This window comes from Dendropsophus ebraccatus, chromosome 2, assembly GCF_027789765.1.
Source record: "Dendropsophus ebraccatus isolate aDenEbr1 chromosome 2, aDenEbr1.pat, whole genome shotgun sequence".
Classification (NCBI taxonomy): Eukaryota; Metazoa; Chordata; class Amphibia; order Anura; family Hylidae; genus Dendropsophus; species Dendropsophus ebraccatus.
This window is the reverse complement of record NC_091455.1, coordinates 179,153,534-179,177,960: the sequence shown is the minus strand read 5'-3', so window position 1 is coordinate 179,177,960 and position 24,427 is coordinate 179,153,534. Positions and strand designations below refer to the sequence as shown.

General features: G+C 46.9%; 1 protein-coding gene across 4 annotated transcripts in view; it reads right to left on the bottom strand.

Annotated features, from left to right (window-relative positions):
• Nucleotides 1-11,838: 11,838 nt before the first annotated feature.
• ABCB5 (ATP binding cassette subfamily B member 5) overlaps nt 11,839-24,427 on the bottom strand; it is a 61,723-nt gene continuing 49,134 nt past the window's right edge. For 3 of the 4 annotated variants that reach the window (XM_069960480.1, XM_069960478.1, XM_069960477.1), the window contains exons 21-28: nt 23,235-23,438; nt 21,734-21,834; nt 18,981-19,121; nt 16,497-16,653; nt 14,051-14,248; nt 13,720-13,926; nt 13,422-13,568; nt 11,839-12,067 (exon numbers count right to left, since the gene is read on the bottom strand). In XM_069960480.1, the coding sequence (XP_069816581.1) occupies nt 11,870-12,067; nt 13,422-13,568; nt 13,720-13,926; nt 14,051-14,248; nt 16,497-16,653; nt 18,981-19,121; nt 21,734-21,834; nt 23,235-23,438 (1,353 nt within the window). In that variant the 3' untranslated portion in view covers nt 11,839-11,869. The remainder of the gene's footprint in view (nt 12,068-13,421; nt 13,569-13,719; nt 13,927-14,050; nt 14,249-16,496; nt 16,654-18,980; nt 19,122-21,733; nt 21,835-23,234; nt 23,439-24,427) is intronic. The other variant, XM_069960479.1, reaches the window with a different exon arrangement.

Below are 24,427 nucleotides of genomic sequence, written 5' to 3'. Positions count from 1 at the left end.
CAGTGTAGTGGCCATCACCAATTTACTAGTCTTCAATGAGATGCTGTTTAGCAGTGTGAATTGTATTTCTCAACAGGTACATACAGTGATAAGAAACAGAGAGCACAATACACTATTGTCTAAAACTGATTTACATGGGCAGGGGGTGGGTGGAACTTGTATGAGGAAGAATGTATACTTATCGTTCCCCCTGCCCCCACAGTGCTGAGCCAATAGGCTCCCGATATAATTTTTTGTCTGGCTCCCTGCTATGTCAGGGGTACCTTCAGCAAATCAATGACTGCAATGGTGTCCCGTTAAAGTCACTAAATGGCTAAGTGGGGTATCCATGTGACGTGTCATAACATTGCAGGAGGGAGAGCAGGATGATGCTGATGGGGGTCCGGAAGCAGGTACATGGCGCTGCAGGGGCACGGGGAATAGTAAGTATACATTCTTTATTATGTTCTCCCCACCCCCTTTCCACACTTACCAAATCAAGAGACATTAAAGAGGATGTACCATCAAGTACATTCGCTTTAACACGACCCACGGATAGATCGGCGCCGGCAAGCCGGTGCTGTGGTCCATTTTTTGAACCGCGCCCCGGTTCCCGTGTACAGCGCCATTCTATCCACGGGTACCAGGCCGGGGCTGAAGCACTGGGGGCAGGCCGGCCCGCTCCTAGTGGGAGGGACCCCCAGCCCCACCAATTCCCGTGGATAGAACGGCATCATACACGGGAACCAGGCACTGGCTTCCCTACGCTGATCTATCCGTGGGTCATGTTAAAGCGAATGTACAGTACCTGATGGTACATTCGCTTTAAGATTCCTGTTGTAAAAATTTTGCTACTCTGAAACATTTTCGTTATCCTAGTGGCCAACCAGTAGTTCATGAACCATGTTTGACTAGTGTCCTCTTGCTCTGCTATGACCAAAGGGTCTGTTACACAAGGGAATTGTTGGTTGAATGGGAAGATCGTTGCACAATGTAATAGGCCCATCAACTGGGCAGAGGAATGAACATTTCCTTTTGAACCTGGATTGCTGTGTCTCCAGTATGTCCATGTGCTCTTGTGGTGGTGAGCTGGAATTTATATCTTTGGATCCAGGATAACTGCCCAGTAATTTACATCATCTGTACAAACTCTTAAAGGAATCTAATGACCAGGTTGTTATTTGAGAATCACACTGTAGGTAAGTGCTCTGCTAGAGAAGAAACAGGATGAACTTACACTTAGCTTACAGTATGTTAAACGTTTCATTGGTGCCATTATATTTTATTCAATCTCTTACCACCACGCTGAAGTGATGATGGGTATAGTAATGGTATTGTGAAACATTTTGACGCTATGCCATAGCTCCTGCAATGTCTCAACTTGTTTTACAATGTTACACAATGAGTGTTACATATGCCGTGACATCACAATCCTAAACAAAGGAAGGAGAATATGAGTAACATTATTTGCAAGTCCAAAAAACTCCATTAAGACCAACCTGTTATGCAGTGGTGATCCAGAGAATGGTGAATTGTCCCCGATAATGCAACTGCCACTAACCTCAGATTAGGATAGATTTATTGTGTATGTCTATACAGTGCATTCCAACAAAAACAAAATCGGACTACTTTGGAGGGACTTACCATCCCTGCGTCTGCGCATAGGTTGGCAAAAAAATCTCTCACTTTTTGCCAATTTAGGCTGGTGTCAGGATCGGGTGATACAGACACAACAAGACAGTGGGCCCTAGGTCTGAACCCAACCACTGTCCCTGCCTGCTTGCCTCGATCTGCCCTAGGCGGCCGTGGACAACCACGTAGACGTTCCCTACGCTGATAAAGTGCACACAGAACGAGACGGACGAACAAACATAAAAGAATGGTAAACAGGCCGGGTCAAATCCAAACAGGCAACGCAGTACAAAATCAGCAGGCAAAGGGATCGTCAAATAGTCAGGCAGAAGGTCAGATAACAAGTCGAGTCAAACAGAGGGATTAGGAAAGGGGTTCGCAGGAATAGATGGGGAGCTGGAACCAGGAGTTAACCTAAATAGCCATCGCTGGAACTGTGCCTTAGCCAGTGGCAGATTAAATGTACCCTGGGCCCCGGGCTGTCCACCCAACCTGCCCCCCACCCCCCATGCTGTCCCCAATAAACATAATGTTTGGTCCCTTGCTGCACAGAGGATGTCAGGAGAGGAGGGGCTGATCTTATAGGGGAGGTCACAGCAGCACAGAGGATGTCAGGAGAGGAGGGGCTGATCTTATAGGGGAGGTCACAGCAGCACAGAGGATGTCAGGAGAGGAGGGGCTGATCTTATAGGGGAGGTCCCAGCAGCACAGAGGAGGTCAGGAGAGGAGGGGGCTGATCTTATAGGGAAGGTCACAGCAGCACAGAGGAGGTCAGGAGAGGAGGGGGCTGATCTTATAGGGAAGGTCACAGCAGCACAGAGGATGTCAGGAGAGGAGGGGCTAATCTTATAAGGGAGGTCACAGCAGCACAGAGGATGTCAGGAGAGCAGGGGGCTGATCTTAAAGGGGAGGTCACAGCAGCACAGAGGAGGTCAGGAGAGGAGTGTGCTGATCTTATAGGGGAGGTCACAGCAGCAAAGAGGATGTCAGGAGAGGAGGGTGCTAATCCTATAGGAGAGGTCCCAGCAGCACAGAGGATGTCAGGAGAGGAGGGTGCTAATCCTATAGGAGAGGTCCCAGCAGCACAGAGGATGTCAGGAGAGGAGGGTGCTAATCCTATAGGAGAAGTCCCAGCAGCACAGAGGATGTCAGGAGAGGAGGTTGCTGATCTATAGGGGAGGTCACACCAGCACAGAGGATGTCAGGAGAGGAGGGTGCTGATCTATAGGGGAGGTCATAGCAGCACAGAGGATGTCAGGAGAAGAGGGTGCTGATCCTATAGGAGAGGACACAGTGTCACAGCAGCACAGAGGATGTCAGGAGAAGAGGGTGCTGATCTATAGGAGAGGTCCGAGCAGCACAGAGGATGTCAGGAGAGAAGGGGGGCTGATCTTATAGGGGAGGTCACAGTAGCACAGAGAATGTCAGGAGAGGAGGGTGCTGATCTTATAGGGGAGGTCACAGCAGCACAAAGGATGTCAGGAGAGGAGGGTGCTGATCTTATAGGAGATGGTCCCCCTCTTCCCCCCTTATAGATGGTCCCCCTCTTCCCCCCCTTATAGATGGTCCCCCTCTCCCTTATAAATGGTACCCCTCTCCCCCTTATAGATGGTCCCCCTCTCCGCCCTCCCTTATAGATGGTCCCCCTCTCCCCCCTCCCTCATAGATGGTCCCCCTCTTCCCCTCCTTATAGATGGTCCCCCTCTCCCCCCTCCCTTATAGATGGTCCTCCTCTTCCCCCCCTTTAAAGATGACCCCCCCTCTTATAGATGGTCCCCCTCTCCCCCCTTTTAAAGATGGTCCCCCTCTCCCCCCTCCCTTATAGATGGTCCCCCTCTTCCCCCCCTTATAGATGGTCCCCCTCTCCCCCCCTTATAGATGGTCCCCCTCTTCCCCTCCTTTAAAGATGACCCCCCCTCTTATAGATGGTCCCCCTCTCCCCCCCTTTTAAAGATGGTCCCCCTCTCCCCCCTCCCTTATAGATGGTCCCCCTCTCCCCCCCCCCTTATAGATGGTCCCCCTCTCCCTCCCTTATAGATGGTCCCCCTCCCCCCCCCCTTATAGATGGTCCCCCTCTTCCCCCCTTATAGATGGTCCCCCTCTTCCCCCCCCTTATAGATGGTCCCCCTCTTCCCCTCCTTTAAAGATGGTCCCCCTCCCCCCCTTATAAAACAAAACAAACAAAAAAAAAACAGAACACAACTCACCTGCCGTCCGTTTCCCCGTCGAGCCTCTCACCTCCTGGTCTGTCCCTGGCTGGTGTGTGGCTGCAGGGGGTGTCCCGTCCTATCCCCAGCAGCGCACGCATCAGAGAGCTCCCCGTGCGCCGGAAGTCACAGCCACAGGCGCACAGGGAGCTCTCTGATGCGCGCGCTGCCGGGGATAGGACGGGACACCCCCGGCAGCCGCGCATCAGCCGGGGGACTAAGACTCAGTGGCAGATTGTAATGTGGGCGGCGGGGCATGGGTCCCCCCGGAGCCTCGGGCCCCGGGCGGCCGCCCAAACTGCCCATATTATAATCCGCCACTGGCCTTAGCTTTGTTTTATGCTGAGCCAGAGCCCGGTCCAGATCCTAATTGGACCAGCGCTCTGATCCTCCAGGCTGCAGACAGGCAGAGAAGCCCATCATCAAACAGGCCATCCAGCTGTATAATCAAGTCCCGTAGCTTCTCAGCTTAACTCCTGCATAGCCAGGAAGCTGAGAAGCAAGCGGGTGTGCCACACAAAAGCAAAACAGACCCAATTCAGACCAGGTTACTTCACAATGCTGACAGCTTGGTTCACCCTGCGTTTTTGCAGTCCGACAAACGTATCTGTTTTAAAATGGTTACTTTTAACAGACACAAATACTTGATTAACGACATCTGTTTTGATCTGTCTTTTTTTTTTACTAAAGGAAGTCAATGGAAAAAACAGATCCAAACGGACTGCACACAATTGCATAAATTTTTTCATCCTTTTGTTTACATATACATATATATTAAACGGACTGCAAAAAGGCAGGGTGAACCCAGCCTTATGCCCTGCTCACCTGATGGATGAGAAGGGGGCACATCAAGGCATGGTGAACATCCAGAGTCGGTGTAAATTTCTGAGACTGCCGCATGGCAGAGTTGGGCTCCATTATAATTCCATTATAAGACTCCTTTCAACAGTCATATCAGATGTCTCGCTGGTGAATGAACAGCAGCTGTGCACTTCTCCCGGCTATAAATCACAGTTGCATTGGGTCTCAAGGCTAAGGGTGGAGCGATCCCAACTTCGGACAACTTGGCTTAATAAAAACTTATAGTACCACTTTAAAGCGAATGTACCATTACAGTAGGTACATTGCATGAAGTCCTTAATATGAATAGAGCGGCAGTCTTTCTTTTGAACCACGGCCCGTCCCCGCACATAGCGCCGGTATATTCCCAGGCACCAATTGTAATGGAGTCTTGTCACAGAGGGAAGAGGGTTTCGTCACAATGTGGGCTGGCGGGTTCACCTCCAGTGCTCCAGGCCGGGCCGGTGCCCGGGAATAGACTGGTGCTGTGAGTGGAAACCAGGCCGCGGTTCAAAAAAAAAGGCCAGGGCACCGGCATCCTCACACCGTCGCTGGTCTATTTTTTATAAAAAACTTAAAGCGATGTACCTGATGATACATTCGCTTTAAAGCGACTCTTTACCCACAATCTGCCCTCCCCAAACTGCTTGTACCTTCAGATATGTACCGTATTTTCTGGCGTATAAGACGACTTTTTAACCTTAAAAAATTTTCTCAGAATTTGGGGGTCGTTTTATACGCCGGGTATGGCCACCCCATACGGTGGGGGGGCTCAAAAATGGCCCGCATCCCCACCGTATGGGGCGACCATTTGAAAAAAACAAACGGTTAACTCACCTGGGCCCGTTCTGGCCTCCACACATCTTCTTCTCCGGTCCCATTCCCCGGCGCAGGCAGTGTGACGTACACTGGCTGCACTGGGGATGCCCGAAGCTCTCCCCAGCTACTCGGGAGAGCTTCGGAAGAATGGCAGGGGCTTTGGGAGGCTCCGGAAGTACCCAAAGCCTCTGTCATTCTTCCAAAGCTCTCCCGAGCAGCCAAGCGTCTCCGTTTAGATGCTCGGCTGCTCGGGAGAGCTTCGGGCATCCCCAGTGCAGCCAGTGTACGTCACACTGCCTGCGCCGGGGAATGGGACCGGTGAAGAAGATGTGCGGAGGTCGGGAACGGGCCCAGGTGAGTTAGCTGTTTGTTATTTTATTCATTTAGCTGCAGTTAACCCCTGTCTGATCGTAGCAGCGCTGCGGTGAGGCAGGGGTTAACATTTTCCGGCGTATAAGGCGAATCCCTGACAATCTGATTGAAAGTCAGGGGTCATCCTTGGGTCCGTTCGGCAGGTGATGCAGTTATTGTCCTATAAACAACTTTTAAACTTGCAGTCCTGTGTCAAATTGGCAGGGATAAGGGATGGAGAGGCAGTACAATCCTAATGCGCAGACACTCTAGGCCACCGCTTCTCAAACTGTGAGGCGCGCCTCACTGGTGAGGCGCAGCTCGCAGTCTGGTGAGACTCAGGGTCCCGGTCTGTGTCCGACATCGGCACACAGCAGGGACTCCGGGATATGTGACCTGCTGATGAAATACTTTTGTTTAGGATGCCGGGACACTGCAATCACTTAGCAATGTCCTGGCACCTATCCCTGCCGCCGCTGCTCTCACATCCTTCCCCCAGCAGCAGCTCACCAGCAATCTGAGGGGTAGGGGACTTGGTGAGGCTGCTGGAGGAAGGATGAAGTCGGAGGATCGGGCTGCCGGATCGGGGGCTCAAGTGAGATATGCGGCAGCCTGGGGAGTCCCAGGCAGGCTGGCAGAGGTGACCGCACTGGCGGAGAGGAGATGCGGCGGCGGCAGGCTGCTATCCCCGCAGTTGGCCGCCGGACCAGCAGGGCCTTGAAGAAAGTCAGTGGCTATGGGGGGGTTGTGGTGCGCGAGGCTACCCCGCCGGCTCCTGCAGTGGATTGTGTACCGGGGGATGGGGCCCCCCACGTCCTACGGCTGACGCTGCTGCCGGTGGAAGTGTGGTGCCACATCTGCCGGTCCACAATCCACTGCAGGAGGCGGCGGGGTAGCCTCGCGCACCATAACCCCCTCGCTGACCTGCTTCCCTTACCGGAAGCTGGCCAGACCCCTCTCAGTAATAGCACATCCCCCTCCACCTCTTCTCTAGTCCCTCTTTACCCCCATCATCTCCTCTCTACCCCTCCTCTCTACCCCCATCATCTCCTGTCTACCCCTATAATTTCCTCTCTCCACCTCCTCTCTACCCCCCATCGTCTCCTCTCTCTCCCTCCTCTCTACCCCATCATCTCCTCTCTCCCCCTCCTCTCTACCCCCATCATCTCCTCTCTACCCCCATCATCTCCTGTCTACCCCTATCATTTCCTCTCTCCACCTCCTCTCTACCCCCCATCGTCTCCTCTCTACCCCTCCTCTCTACCCCCATCATCTCCTCTCTTCCCCTCCTCTCTACCCCATTATCTCCTCTATCCCCCATCATCTCCTGTCTACCCCCATCATCTCCTCTCTCCACCTCCTCTCTACCCCATCATCTCCTCTCTACCCCCCATCATCTCCTCTCTCCCCCTCCTCTCTACCCCCATCATCTCCTGTCTACCCGCATCATCTCCTCTCTCCCCCTCCTCTCTACCCCCATCATCTCCTGTCTACCCGCATCATCTCCTCTCTCCACCTCCTCTCTACCCCCATCATCTCCTGTCTACCCCTATCATCTCCTCTCTCCACCTCCTCTCTACCCCCATCATCTTCTGTCTACCCCTATCATCTCCTCTCTCCACCTCCTCTCTACCCCCATCATCTCCTCTCTCCACCTCCTCTCTACCCCCATCATCTCCTGTCTACCCCCATCATCTCCTCTCTCCACCTCCTCTCTATCCCCATCATCTCCTCTCTACCCCTATCATTTCCTCTCTCCACCTCCTCTCTACCCCCCATCGTCTCCTATCTCCACCTCCTCTCTACCCCCATCATCTCCTCTCTCCACCTCCTCTCTACCCCATCATCTCCTCTCTCCACCTCCTCTCTACCCCCATCATCTCCTCTCTCCACCTCCTCTCTACCCCCATCATCTCCTCTTTCCCCCACCTCTCTACCCCTATCATCTCCTCTCTCCACCTCCTCTCTACCCCCATCATCTCCTCTGTACCCCTATCATCTCTCTCCCCCTCATCTCCTCTCTCCCCCTCCTCTCTCCTCCCATCATCTCCTCTCTACCCCTATCATCTCCTCTCTCCACCTCCTCTCTACCCCATCATCTCCTCTCTCCACCTCCTCTGTATCCCCATCATCTCCTCTCTACCCCCATCATCTCCTCTCTCCCCCTCCACCTCCACCTCCTCTCTACCCCCATCATATCCTCTCTACCCCCATCATCTCCTCTATACCACCATCATCTCTCTCCCCCTCCTGTCTACCCGCATCATCTCCTCTCTCCACCTCCTCTCTACCCCCATCATCTCCTGTCTACCCCTATCATCTCCTCTCTCCACCTCCTCTCTACCCCCATCATCTTCTGTCTACCCCTATCATCTCCTCTCTCCACCTCCTCTCTACCCCCATCATCTCCTCTCTCCACCTCCTCTCTACCCCCATCATCTCCTGTCTACCCCCATCATCTCCTCTCTCCACCTCCTCTCTATCCCCATCATCTCCTCTCTACCCCTATCATTTCCTCTCTCCACCTCCTCTCTACCCCCCATCGTCTCCTATCTCCACCTCCTCTCTACCCCCATCATCTCCTCTCTCCACCTCCTCTCTACCCCCATCATCTCCTCTCTCCACCTCCTCTCTACCCCCATCATCTCCTCTCTCCACCTCCTCTCTACCCCCATCATCTCCTCTTTCCCCCTTCTCTCTACCCCTATCATCTCCTCTCTCCACCTCCTCTCTACCCCCATCATCTCCTCTCTCCCCCTCCTCTCTACCCCCCATCATCTCCTCTCTCCACCTCCTCTCTATCCCCATCATCTCCTCTGTACCCCTATCATCTCTCTCCCCCTCATCTCCTCTCTCCCCCTCCTCTCTCCTCCCATCATCTCCTCTCTACCCCTATCATCTCCTCTCTCCACCTCCTCTCTACCCCATCATCTCCTCTCTCCACCTCCTCTCTACCCCCATCATCTCCTCTCTCCACCTCCTCTCTATCCCCATCATCTCCTCTCTACCCCCATCATCTCCTCTCTCCCCCTCCACCTCCTCTCTACCCCCATCATATCCTCTCTACCCCCATCATCTCCTCTATACCACCATCATCTCTCCCCCTCCTCTCTACCCACATAATCTCCTCTCTCCCCCTCCACCTCCTCTCTACCCCCATCATCTTCTCTGTACCTTCATCATCTCCTCTCTCCCCCTCCTCTGTACCCCATCATATCCTCTCTACCCCCATCATCTCCTCTCTCCCCCTTCACCTCCTCTCTACCCCCTTTACTTTCTCTCTCCCCATCATCTCTTCTTTCCCTCCTCCCTCCCTCTCACCCCCTTCTTACCTCCTCTCTTTATCTCCCCCTTTACCTCCTCCCCCCCCTCCCCTCCATTACCTTTCCCCCATCATCTCTTTCCCTCCTCCTCTCTCCCCTCACCCCCTCTCTTGTCCCCTCCCCATCACCTCCCCTTTCCCTTCTCTCTCCCCCACACCCCCTTTACCTCCTCTCTCTTCATTTCCCCCTTTACCTCCTCTCTCCCCCATCACCTCCTCTTTCCATCCTCCTCTCTCCCCCTCACCTCTTTTACCTCCTCTCTCTTCCTCTCCCCCTTCCCCCTCTATCCTCCTCTCCCCCATAACCTCCACTTTCCTCCCCCTTTTACCCCCTTCACCTCATGTACCCCCTCTCTCTTCCTCTCCCCCTTCACTTCCTGTGGCTCAGAAGCTGGAGAAGAGAGGAAGACCCGCTCCCTGTCCAGATTAGGCGAGTATGACTTTTTCAAGTTATGGTGGGGGGAGTGGAACGGTGGGTATTGCTATGGGGGCACAGTAGGGCAGGGGGCATTTACTATGGGGCCACAGCAGGAGACATTATTACTATATGGAGGCACAGCAGGGGGACATTATTACTATATGGAGGACACAGCAGGAGACATTATTACTGTATGGAGGCACAGCAGGGGGACATTATTACTATATGGAGGACACAGCAGGAGGTATTATTACTATATGGAGGCACAGCAGGAGACATTATTACTATATGGAGGACACAGCAGGGGGACATTATTACTATATGGAGGGCAAAGCAGGAGACATAATAACTATATAAGGGTATAGTAGCGGGCATTATTATTGTATGAGTGTCACAGCCGGGGAATTATTAGTATATGGGGAAAAGCAGGGGATCTTACGCACAGGGGGCAACCCACATACCTAATCTGGGGGATTTACCTGTTAACTGCAGGGCTCTACAGGGGAATAAACTATTTGTGGAACACTGATATGTCACTTTTGGGGGAATTAACTATTTGTAGGTCAATTGTGGGGTTATTAACAGTTTGTGGGGCACTAGTGGGGGAATTTACAATTTGTAAGGCACTATTGAAGATATTAACTACTATGTGGGAGCTATTATGGGAATACCTACTACTTTGACAGTGCCAGGAACACTGCACATGCCAAATGTACAGAAATGGAGTAATGAGGGGAAAGGGAGCTACCCGAGAAGAGGAGGTTAAGAGTAGAATCATGCTAGCATGTGTGTGTGTAAGCTGCCAGGTGGGTTATGGAGAAAGAAATGCTGCATTGTGGGGCTGGTATACAGGTGGAGCAGTATGTGGTGATGGGTTACTGCAGGTGGAGCAGTATGTATTTTCTGCACTGTGCTGGTGGTTTACGAAAGGTGAAGCAACATTTATTTCTGCACTTGGTGTTGTTTTGACGCTGCTCTGGGATATTATGTGCACTACGTGGCAGTATCTGGTGCTTCATAGCTGTATATGTTTGTTGGTGAGGCCCCAGCATCAACACGGATTGCCGGGTGAGGCCCAAGAACAAAAAGTTTGAGAAGCACTGCTCTAGGCCACGTCAATTTGACACAGGGCTGCAAGTTTAAAAGTTGTTTTTCAGGACAATAACTGCATCACCTGCCGAACGGACCCAAGGACAGATCTTGGATTAAAAGCAGCTATCCAAAGGTACAAGTGGTTTAGGGGGTCAGATTGTAGGTACAGAGTCGCTTTAAGCTTTATTGACACAATGCCGTTTTCATCTTCGTTTGCACTATTTCCGATTCTTAAGCGTTGTTAATGCATTTGTATTGTTGACAGGAAACAATTCTAGTAACATTTGCAGTTTATTTAAAGTAATTAAAAAAATAAAAAAAGTTTATTTTAAAGATTTGTCTTCTTTACAAATGAAAATCCATGTTCATGTTTATTTTGCCTATTAAAATATTTTAATAAAATGAAGCACTGGAATAAGCTACTCTAGTACAAAAATAACACTATAATATAGTTTCCTTCAGTGTTCTTCAATGCTAAGTATTAGATTATAAATAATGCTAAATAAGAGATGTGGCTTATTGATTTGTCTATTTATTCATTTGCTACAGTGCCACATTGGCAGCGTTAGTCTCCTTCCAGTCCACATTAAATTGAAAAATAAAAGATTTCTCGGAATGCCGTTCTACTAATAGCTCCAGAGCAAACATTTGGGTTTCAAGCCTTCATTGCTATTTACAGCATTTACTTTAAAGGAGAAGAACATTTTTTATTAAAGTATTGTATTGCCCCCCCCCCAAAGTTATACAAATCACCAATATACACTTATTACCGGAAATGCACATAAAGTGCTTTTTTCCCTGCACTTACTACTACATCAAGGCTTCACTTCCTGGAAAAAAATGGTGATGTCACTTCCTGGATAACATGGTGATGTCACTTCCTGGATAACATGGTGATGTCACGCCCCGACTCCCAGAGCTGTGCAGGCTGTGGCTGCTGGAGAGGATAATGGCAGAGGGATGCTCAGTGTCCCTCCAGTGCCCTGTGTACCTCAGTGTCCCCCTGCCATCATCCTCTCCAGCAGCCACAGCCCGCACAGCTCTGAGAGTCGGGTCGTGACATCACCATGTTATCCAGGAAGTGAAGCCTTGATGCAGTAGTAAGTGCAGGGGAAAAAGCACTTTATAAGCATTTCCCGTAATAAGTGTATATTGGGGATTTGTATAACTTTTGGGGACAGTATAATGCCTTAATAAAAAATTTTTCCTTTAAGTTATAGTTTGTGCATTTACTAGATGGAAATAGGCTCCTCTGTTGGTGAGAAGCTGTTGGTGCGTCCCTATTTCTATTACTTTCCCATTCTTTATGACGATGATAAGGTCTGCATTCTGGACTGTAGACAGCCTGTGTGCGATCATGATGCAGGTTCGTCCTTTCCTCGCTTCATCCATTGCTTGTTGTACAACCTGATGTGAGAGCAGATTATTAGTTATTATTGACTTCATGGCAGTAAAACAATAAGAATATGCTGCTTTAGCAAGGCCAGTCTCACATTGAGTGGAATATGGAATTGCTTTTTATTTGCTTTACATCCATAAGTCCTGGCCTAACTACGAGTATATAGACCCAAACTAACAACATTATAGTGATCTGTCAGTTCAGATCATTACACTGGCAGAAGGGCTGGGATCTGTGACCATAATATGTCCTATACAAAGAATGGGGTCTGTGTTGTTCCTGTTATAGTAGGGTAGCTGTTTACAGGAGTTATCTGGGCAGGATTCTTTAATGCTGCATGCCCAAGGAAGGTGAATTAGGACAACAAAGAGTTCATTTACATTCACATTGCAGGCTCTCTCCTCTGACAGTCACCACTGACCTCTCTGGCCTCTAATTAGGGCTCTGAGTAGCTCCCCCACTGAGGAATCCTTTGTTCTTGGCTCTCAGCTGCCCGCTAATCTCACTCCTTCCCCCTCCCCCCTCTTCATAGACCAGACAGATCCGACTGATGAAAAAACAGTCGAGATTTCCTGATTCTGAGGAGTGGATGACAGAAAGGAGTGGGGGGACCTGGGAAAAGGATTTTTACATGCAGACAATGGCATATTTGGCAAATAAACCCAAATACAAAGCCTCTTAAAATCGCCTGGACTATTGATTTCTGCAAAAAAAAATTTAACGACAGAGACTCTTTAAGGCCATGTTCACACAATGTATTTTTTTTACAAGAACAGCCGTTGTTTGCAGTAAACAATGGCCATTCTTGTAGGAAAGAATGCACCGTGTGGTATCCTATACGGAACAGTGCCCGCTGTGCACACGATGTATTGCACAATAGCCACTGTTCCCCTACAGCTGTGGAAATGATTGACTTGTAAATTATTTCCGTCTGGCAGACTGTAAACAATGGCCATCTGCTAACACAATGTATGGCCGTTCTCATGGCTGTACATTGCCCTTGTTTCAATGGGAATTTGGATTGCAGGCACACTCAAATGTGCATGCAATCCAAATTAAAGAAAATGATGTTCATCCGTCTGATACTGCAGTACCTGCTGGGAGAACATGTCAAACAGTGGCCGTTGTTTTTACATAGTGTGAACATAGCCTTAAACTGCCTTCAATTCTAGAGCACTGTACATATGATAAGGGGTTAACATACAGAATGCAACATAAGATCAAGAAAACAACATGAATTACGTAAATGACAAACTGGTAGATAGATGTTCAGGGATGCGATGTAGCAAGCCCACTCAATCAATCAGTACGATTTGTGTATATTGTTTGGGGAAAAAGTATAGGGTTATGTACAAATTTCACCTTTTCACTCTCATTGTCCAGGGCTGAGGTGGCTTCATCAAGCAGCAGAACTTTTGGAGAACGTATTAGTGCCCGGGCAATAGCGATTCTTTGCTTCTGACCACCAGACAGCTGAGTGCCTTTACCTCCAACCGATGTGTTATATTTCTATAGGTGGCAAACAAATGTTAGATATGATATGGCAGACAGGAGGTAAGAGATAGAGCTAACATATCCAGATAACACAAGTGTGATATCCCACATGTAGACGACCAATATTATTTTCATTATCAAGAGTACAGAGATTCTCAATATTCACCTCTGGCAGTTCTTCAATGAAGGAATGGATATTTGCAGCTTTTGCGGCCCGTTGTATCTCCTCCATAGTCACTTTACGGGAGTTATCCCCATAGGCGATGTTCTCAGCAATGCTGCAGTCAAAAAGCACTGGCTCTTGGGACACGATTCCAATTTGTGATCGAAGCCATTGCACGTTCAAGCTTTTTATATCGATGCTATCGAATAGCTACAAACCCACAGAAGATACACACAATGTAGACCAAGACAGTGAACTAAATCATAAAATATCAGCTTTATATAACAATAAGCATATTGGACTATATTACTTATCATATAGATACTGTTCTTACCACAGCTCCTTGGCAGGGGTCATAGAACCTCTGCAGCAGCTGGACAGAAGTACTCTTCCCACACCCACTGCTGCCCACAAATGCCACAGTCTGCCCACTGCGTATAGTGACAGATAGGTCTTTTAGGACATCTACATCTGGACGTGATGGATATTTGAATGATATCTGGCACAGCTCTAAATTTCCTTGAAAATTACCCTAAGGTGAAAAAAATAAATAAAAATTATCTTAAATTATATTAACATGATTACAAATTTAGAAGATTTAACAGGTGTAGTATAATAAAGAAGTGACCACCGCTGGGAGCCTCAGCCATCAACTATAATCTACACGGGAATCTAGGAACAAGTGCTCAGCACCTCTACAGCACCATCACCGAGCATATGTGAAAGCAGAATTAGCTGGAAGACAACCAGGCTGCCATGTACTCCCCCATAGACTTTGAGAATCTGTTTAGGTCATGTGACACAGCTCCTGATCAGTCGCAGTCTGAACACTCAGACTGAACACTCAACACTCAGACCCCGACTGATCTAAACTTTTTTTGTGTCTCTGTCAAAAAACTTTTTTTTTTTTTTTTTTTTTTTGAGACATCAATGGTCTGTTTGTGTATTGCCTGGGCATTTTTTATATTAAAATATGCACAGTTTTTCTGCCTTATTGATCATAAATTTTAACTAGTGCCCAGTGACCACCCATTTATGTTTTTGCAGTCACCAAGGATCCTGGCAATTTAGAATCCCTCAGTCCTGGCATTTTAACCTGTTACATGCTGCAGTCAAAACATGAATGCTACCTGTAACAAATGGCCAGGTACCAATTTTTTCCATGCCATCCCTGTTATGGGGCTAGTTAAAAAGTTTCCAAAAAGTTTAGAAACATGTTAGTATGCCTCCCAAAAAAATTGCATGTGCCAGAAAATGATACCAATAAAAACGACAATGTTTATAAGCAAAAATAAACCCCCTCCCTCAAGAAAGAAATTACAGGTCTCGGATATGAGTGCCATTTTTTTTTTTAACATTTTCTTTGGTGCTAGTAAAACTATATAAATTTGGTATCAATAGTATCATCATAAGTATAATGTTATTTTTACTACATGAGGAGTATAGAGTATAGTTAAAATGCCAAATTATTATACCCCCCCTGCCCAAATAAATAAATAAATAAAAAGTTAAGTTATATGAACTCCAAATTGGAGGCACTAAAAAGTGCAACTTGTCTTTCACAAAAGAGGCCCTCATATGGTTAGAGTAAATGAAAAAAAAAAAAAAAGTTCTTAGAATGCAACAATGGAAAACATGAAGAATACTGTATGGGCAATAGGGCTCAAATTGGTATGGTCACTAAGGGGTTAAACCGTTAATCATCTGCATTCTTCATTGAAAGCATTTCTATAGTGAGTGGATTTCTACAGTGTTGTCAGTAGGATTATAAATGACTCATTGTGTAGTATTAAATATCAGCTGACGAGATCTCGGTGACAAAGCCTTTTGCCACTTAGTGGTGATGGATTTTTGGCTGGACTAACTCAGACCTAATCAGCTTTTCCTATCCACAGAAATATATCACACAAAGCAAGCAAATGTAAGAATGTATCTTAAAGCGGCACTATCAGCAGGTTCTTCCCAGAGAACCTGCTGATATACCGTAGTAGCTATGTATGTCAGTAAGGCTAGGTTCACACTGCGTTTTTAGCATCCGTTTAACGGATCCGTTTTTTTTAACGGTCCTAAAAGTAGTGTCAACAGTACTTTATTGTGCGTAAAAAAATGCATTTGTTTTGATCCGTTTTTTTATAATGGAAAAACGGATCAAAAACGGATGCACACAAATGCATCAATTTTTTGCAAAAAACGGATCCGTTAAACGGATGCTGAAAACAAAGTGTGAACCTAGCCTGATACATAGCCGCTACTTTAAGCCCTTTACACCCCCGCATTGTTTGTAAAATCACTAAATGCTCTTACTTGCATAAGAGCATTTAGGGCTTGCTCAGGGCCGGAGAGCATCGCCACACCCCTCCAGCCCACTATGCATATTCATAACTGCATAGTGGGCTGTATACACCGCGGCTGCGCAGGGAAGCAGACCCGCCGGAGACAGGCTGCATCCCACGCATGCGCAAACCCCCCCCGGGCCACCAGCGATCTTCCCAGAGGTCCCTCAGGACGTAAGTATAAAGTCTATCTTATACTTACGTCCTGAGGGACCTCCGAGAGAATCAGCGGTGGCCCGGGGGATTTGTGCAGTGTATACAGCCCACTATGCAGTTATGAATATGCATAGTGGGCTGGGCAGACCGCGACGATGCCCTGAGCAACGCCCTAAATGCTCTTATGTTTGTAATTAGCTACTACGGCATATCAGCAGGTTCTCTGGGAAGAATCTGCTGATAGTGCCGCTTTAATATACTGCAATAAAAATATACAAAAATAAAGCTTACAGGTTTTTGTCCTTTTAAACTGTAGCTGTCAATTGCCGGTTCTCTATTAAACAAAGCAAAAAGATGGGAAGCTGCAGATCTGGCCTTAGCATAGTCAGGAGCAAAGGATAAGGTTTGGCCTACTGCGACGGCTCCATAAGTTAAAATGACAAATACTCTGTAAAGAAAATAAAATGTTAAGGGTTCCAGAGTGAACTGTAATAGTTCTATATATGTGCAATTTAACTAGCTGAGATAGGGAAGAGCATTTTTAGTACAAGTAGTTAGCCATGTTTACATTTTATATCACTTCTGAAAAGATTCTTATAATATCTGTCACAGAATGTGCCGTTAAAGGGATACTCCCATCTCAACTGACATAGGTAAACTTGAAGGACTCATCAAGTTTAAGTGAATGTACCATCAGGTACGAATTTTCATATGAATACACCGGCGCAGGGATGCCGATGCCGTGGTCTTTTTTTTTTACCTGTGACCTGGTTTCTGAACACGGCGCCTGTCTATTCCTGGGCACTGGCCCGGCATGAAGCACTGGAGGTGGGCCCGCCGGTCCCCAGTGTGGCAACACCCCCTCCCGTTTGTGACATGGCTCCATTACAATCGATGGAGCTGCGTCACTGAGGGGAGATGAAATCGTCATACTGGGGGCGGATGGGCCCGTCTCCAGTCTTCGGGCCAGGCCAGTGCCCAGGAATAGACCGGAACGCAGCACTGGCATCCCCGTGCCGATGCCTGTCTATTCATATAAAAAAACAATGCAATGTACCTATGGTACATTTGCTTTAAATATATTTTTTTAAATACAATCATTTAACAAATTTGTCTTCTTCTGATATGCTGCACTTTTCCTTCCATTGTTGACAGCTTGTAGTCTAGGTTACCAACCACCACTCTGCTCTAAAAGCTGCAGTCTGGCTGGTGTTTATATCGCTATAATTGAAATACAGTGTATATATATATATACTGTATAATATAAAAATATCTACATATAGCTGTATACACACCACCCAGACCACTGCTTTTAGACCAGAGTGGTGGTCTGTAACCTAGACATCAAGCTGTCAACAATGGAAGGTAAAGAGCTGCATATAAGGAGGAGGAGGCAAGTTTGCTAAATGAATGTATTTGCAAAAATATTTAACTTGACGGGTTATACAAGTGTAACTATATTAAATACCCCTTTAAAGAGAACCAATCACCTAAATGTAACTGTCCCTATTATGAAAGTATATCTCTCCCTAACTCTATTTATGAAGATACAGACTGCATTTGCAGTCTGTATCTTTATACTTTACCCAATCCTCTGTTCCCTGGCTGTTCTGGTGGGCGCCGCCATCTTGATGACGTCACTTGCGTTCTAGCGGTGCGTTCCAGCGTGATGTCATCAAGATGGCGCCGCCGCCGGAACAGCCAGGGAACAGAGCATCGGGTAAAGTATAAAGATACAGACTGCAAATGCAGTCTGTATCTTCATAGATAGACTTCATGAAGATACAGACTGCATTTGCAGTCTGTATCTTCATACTTTACCTATCCCCTGATTCAGTGCCGCAAGGCCGGGCGCCGCCATCCTAATTATGGGCCTTGCGTTCCACCGCTGGAATGCAAGTGACGTAATCAAGATGGCGGCGCCGGCCTTGCTGCACCGAAGAAGAGGATAGGTAAAGTATAAGGATACAGACTGCAGAGGCAGTCTGTATCTTAATAAATAGATTAGAGAAGACGGACTTTAGATAATACACAGCGATCTTGCGCTGTATAGCGCGAGATCACTGTGTATTAACGGAGCGGCGGGCAAAGGATCATGTGAACCTTTCCTGCCGCTCTGCATGACGGGAGTTTCCTGTCTCGCACCAGCTCTTTTGAAAAGAGCCGGATCGAGACAGGAAAGTAAAAAGTGAATAATTAAAAAACGTGACAGTAAAAATAATGAATTATATTTACAAATGTCAATAAAATTACGATTTACATCTAATTAGGGAATACATTTTTTTTAACTTTCTTCCATGATTGGTTCTCTTTAAGGACTTGTTGCCTCTCCTTATCTGTCTACTTTAGTATTTACTTGTATTCCCCCATTCCCCAACATCAAACCTAAAATATAAATTTTAATTTAATACTAGAAAACTGTATGTTACTATATCCTTGTAAATTGAGTGTCACCCTATAAATGACAATGTCAAGCTGTTTTTTGGAATGACACCATTATAAAGTGTACACCAGGATTAGCTCTGGACATCAGGGACAGGCGCACCATGCTAGGTTTTCCTACAACTGGAAGAAAGACTCAGTTTTCTGCCCCAGAGAACAGAGTGGCCTGTCGGCAAATGCGTGGCACCCAAAGCCAGAAGCACATGACTTGTCAACCATCATATAACTATGCCTCTGACCAAGATACTCTAAATCAGGGATGATGGGATCAAGTCACTTGACATAAAAATTATGTTACGTCTTTATAATGACATATTACAGCCTTATACTTACAGGATTACTTCTTCCACGTTCATCCTTCCCACTTTCATTAAATAAGCCCCAAATCGATAACTTGCTGCATAGGCAAAAAATATAAAAGAGTGACTGAATGCAAAGCAAATACCGTATATCTGGGCCTTTCGTTGTGAATTCCTACACAATGAGATGAAAAAATGTGAAATGTTAAGCCTTATTGATACAGAAGTCAATAGATGAGAAGATATGAGACTGCCCTGACTTATCAAAAATACTCTACGGGAACTTTGTCTACTTTTAAAGATATTTTTGAGGTTTTAGGCTTAGAACAGTGTTACTATCTAAAGCAGGGGTGGGGAACCTTTTCCATGTGGAGGGCCAGTCGGGCATTAATAAAATCATTCGAGGGCTGCACTCAATGTTATACTGTGCGCGGCAGCGGGGTAGCGTAGGTGCTCAGAACCTGGGGCAAGGCAAAGTATTGTTCCCCTAGTGCCCCTGCTATTGTAGTTAACCCCCAGTGATGCCCCTTGTAGTCTAGTTAACCCCTAAGTAATGCCCTTGTAGTCTAGTTAACCCCCCCCCCAGTGATGCCTCTGGTAGGCCTAGTTAACCCCCCCAGTGATGTCCCTGGTAGCCTAGTTAACCCCTCCAGTCATGTCCCCGGTAGCCTAATTAACCTCCACAGTCATGTCCCTGGTAGCCTAGTTAACCCCCCCAGTCATGTCCCTGGTGGCCTAATTACCCCCAGTGCCTGTCCCAAATAAAAAAAATAAACATCCCACTCACCTTTCCTCCGCTCCCACGCTGCCCAGGTCCTCTTCTCTCTCCTCAAACCTGTGCCCGTCTTCACCTGCAGGTGGCGCACGATGAAATGACATCATCGCACGCGGCCCGCAGGAGAAGGAAGACGTGCGCCGCTCTGGTGGGGAAGGGGGCGGCACTCACAGCATCCTCCTGTGTCTGGCAGCCATCACAGAGGATGCTGTGTATACCGGCTCCTGCCCCATCAGAGTGGTGCACATCACAGGGGAGCCGCAGGCCGCATCAGGAGGTCTCAGGGTCCAGCTGCGGCCCGCGGGGCCGAGGTTCCCCACCGCTGATCTAAAGAAAGTGATAGCAAGTTGCAAGAATATGCCATCACTATATGGTTGGTAAAAGTCTGGCCTCTGGTACGCCATTGATCCTGAGGATAAGAGGGTTGTATACTCTTAGCTTCCTGCACGGCTGGTAACCAGGAGTGCTTCTGTTCAAGAAAAGCTTAGAAAATGATGTGGTAAATCAGAATTGTGGACCCTTTTTCTTTGGATCGGATGGGGTCTCAAAAATTCAGACATCTATGATCATACAATGATGTCATATGCATGCAATACCCTTTAAAGACGAAGTCCCACGAAATTCAAAAAATGGAGGAAGCCAGGGGGTGCTGGAAAATAATTAACAAGGTAAACTCTCCTGTCCCTGTGCCTCTGTAGCGCCGGTCTCGGGTCCACAGCTGCAGGATGTAATTTTCGGCTGGAATCCGGGTACTTCACGCTTCCAGTCACTGACTGGCTAAGCAGCCAATCACTCATCGGGGAAATATGATCTATTGAAGCCTCAAAAACATGTGTAGAGCCTCTCTTGTTTTAGAGGGTTGGATGACCAGTTGGCTAAGTGTGCAGCGCTGAGGCATTGTTCCCATGCTATTGTAAAATACTATTGTGACTTCTGTAGTTTGATAGTAGTGGAGTTTGATTTGTGGCACTGCTTGCCTAACTTTAGGAGTGCCAAATGTATTGGCTTTTCGAAGATAGGGACAGTCCATGCCAATGTATTATTTAGACAGGTAAGAAAGTTTTGTTTTATCTAAGACGTGGTTATGTTGGTGTTAATTTTAGTCATTTTATAAGTGTTCAGATCACTTTTATACAATTACCCTTTCACAACCATGGGTCGTTGATTCCTCAATGCCCAGGTCGTTTTTGGACATCAGCTTATGGGATTATAATGATCCCATGCGCTGATGTCCCTATGTCTGCCACCTCTCCTCTGTCCCCTGCCGCTGTCACAATCTTGTGACAGCGGCAGGGGAGACATTGGAGGGGGCAGAGCGCCCTGTGCGCACTCTGCCTATCCTCCCTTCCCCCCTGCGTGCGCCATGTCTTACCTCCCTCTCCCCGCCGGGCTCCGTAGCCAGGAAACCGGAAGCCTGAGGCTTCCATCGGGGCTCTGCAATCACTTCACAGAGCCCCGGACAGAGAATTCTCCCTCTGTAGAAGGAGAATTCTCTGTCTGAAGCCCTATAGATGCTGCGGTCGTGCTTACCACATTATCTATAGGGTTAACTCTCAGCACCGGAGCGCGGCTCGGGTGCTGAGAGTTGCGGTGGGTCCCGGCTATCACTTATAGCCAGGACCCGCCGGGGATGACACAGGCACAGCTTCTGCGGCTGTGTTATCCTCGATCGTAAATTATCATCGCTGCGGCCTCAGGCATAGGCTGCAGTGACGTTAATTTACTGTGCAGTGGCAGGAGGGGGATAAGCAACATATCATCTACAAGTTATAATGGTGAAGATACTTTTTTTTTGTTCTAGATAGCCATTACAGATGAGCGAAACTACAGAAGGTTCAGATACATAGGCTGTATCCTTGTTTTTCAGGCAACCCAAGGGCTGCATCCATCTTCTACAGCAACCAGGAATCAAAGGCTCAGCATTCATGGTTTTGTGATCCCGAATGTCCTGTAGTTTTGCTTATCTCCATGTCTCAGTTTTATAGATTCTTTATGGAATTAAGATATCTGACCGGTAGGGTTTCTGTAGGCTTCCAGTATAATTGTCTTCAAAGGCTTTTTCTCTAGTTAAGGACACAACTGTACGAATATTGTCTACAACTTCAGTTGCAATCTAATAATTAAAACATAAAGGAGAAGATATATATATATTAAAAAATGGTGTAATGTTTATGCAGCATTTACATTTCAATAGGCAATGTTCTTTCAACACACTATAAACTAACCAATAGTACAAAAACATGTAAGAAACTATGTAATATATCTTATCAGACAGTAATGCTTTCTCTATTACTGGCCCTATAAACAAGCTGATCCAATTGGGGTCATGCTTACACAGTACAACGATTGTCTGGACAAGTGTTTACACAAACATTCCTTACCAATCACTGTGTCCCATCATGTTTTCTGAATGGTGAATGGCATAATTCATACTTAGCCTCCAAAGGTTGTTGTTTTGGAATACTATGCCATGGATTACAAAATGGCCAGTAAATCTCTGTGGCCTAGTCTTGGCTTTCATTCATTTTATTTAGGCGTTTAATTGCAGAACATACAATAAAGAAAACACAGTAGATAGTGGTGTAGCTACCATGGAGGCAGACAACGCAACTACTATGGGGCAGGGGCGCTCGGACCCCCCTTGGCAATAAACATGGCCTACCTTCATGGTACTAAGGGCCGGTTGCACCATCCTTTGCTTGCACCACCTGACCACCCCTCCCCAGACATTGACAAGGCACGTTCCTCCAAGCCAGGGCCACCCTTGGGACAGGGAACGCTCCTCCACCCCCTCCCCTGAACAGTAAAAGAGTCAGGTTCGGCAGCTGCTAGCGCTATCCTCCCCTGCACTTCCCGCCAGCAACCCCCCTCAGACAGTGACAGGGCATGCTCCAACCACCAAGTCACTCCGCCCCATGACATGGTCAGTTATGGAGGTCATTGGCACCATCCTTCCTTGCACTGCTCGCAACCCCCATCCCCCTGGACATTGAGAGGGCACGCTACAGCATGGAAGGAGCTGTATAGGTGTTATGGGGCCCTGTGCTGTTTCTTGCTATGGGACCCAATGAATCCTAGCTACACCTCTGACAGCAGACCAAGTTTTCGACAGATATCTGCCACTGGTAAGTATCTGTTACATTAATTTATGTGGAAAGCAGCCATTGGTGGGGCTAAATCAGTCCCTAGCGTACAGCCAGCTCTACTTCTATACTTCAAAGTACAATATGCACAATGTAAAGTTATCATATCTATTGTTTATAATATCCATTGATTTAACTTGTGATACTTCTTGTGTTTACATAGCAATTTCAACATATTATTTAATCTTTTGTAACAGAAGCTGAGTTGGCCAAAGTGTTGTGGTTGTGGATTAGGGTGTGTTTGTATGGGCAGTCGTTATGTTTTTGTTTTTTTAATAACAGCACCATATAGAAATAGAATTGTGTTGTATTGAGCTAAGCATTTAGCACAGAGTTAACTAGTATATAGGCAGTAGAAATTGAACAGCACCTTTCCTGCTTCTTGAAGATCCTTTTTATCACGATTCGCAAAGCCAATAAGGGCCCTGGTTTCTAGAAGACCAGTAACCACAAGGACAGGAGTCATTGCAAGAATGAGCAACGCCAACTCCCAGCCATAAAAGAAACCGATTATAATGGATAGTCCCATGGTGGAAAAGTTTTGTGCAAGTAAGCCAAGCCTGGAGCCTGTTGCCTAATTAAAAAAATGAGAAAAATGGGACTCACATTTTTTTGTTTTAGAAAACAAGTCATTATAAGAATAACCAAATAGAGATTTAGAGGAACTTGTGCTATTTGCTATGAAATGCTATCAAGATTTACAGTTAAGACAACTGAAGATTATGTATTACCTTGTCCAAAGCAGGGAATAGGGAATTTCCAATAAAACGTCCAACCAAGTAAATTGTGAAGTCCTCAGATCTTACCTTTGACCCCATGTGAGGACCATATATTACAATGAGGCTAGTTTCACACAGTAAAATAATGCTAAAATATGGCCGTAAAATTGTGTTAAAAATACAGCCAAATTTTTTGTTGAGCCAACTTTTTTGTGTTGAGCAAACTTCAGAAAATTTAGTTTGGCAACATTCGTCTAAACCTGAACACTCGGCATTTGACTCCCAGTGTCTGGAGAAGTTGGATGCAATCCTAGTTCAGCCAAAAAAAACATGGATACAGCCTGTGGCTATACGCAGGTTTTCCAGGACTCTCTAGGGTTGCCTTTCTTCTAATGCTGGGATTCAAATGCATTTGGGCTTGGACAAACATTGCCGAGCCTAAACTTTTGGCACATACCCTTAACACTACTGCTGATATGTCCCTATAGGACACAGGGTGCTGAGGATGAAGGTAAATTTCTTAGACTTTGGGCATATTTGAAGTTTATTTAATATGCTAATATTGCTATGCTAATATGCTGATATTAGTTGTTGTTGTTTTTTTTTTTTTTTGGGGGGGGGGGGGGGGGGGGGGTCAGCCGGCTGGTTCGTAGCCCCACCCCCAGTGCAATGAAATGCCTTATTATATAAAAGGAAGTTCTAATGTCCTGAAATGGCACTGAAAGTGAAGGTCAAAAACGTACCTTCATCATCATTGGGACATATGCCCCCATTGGGACATATTAGCAGGATAGATGCTTCTAACCAGTTGATAGTTTCCCTTTAATGTAATAATGTGCTCTAT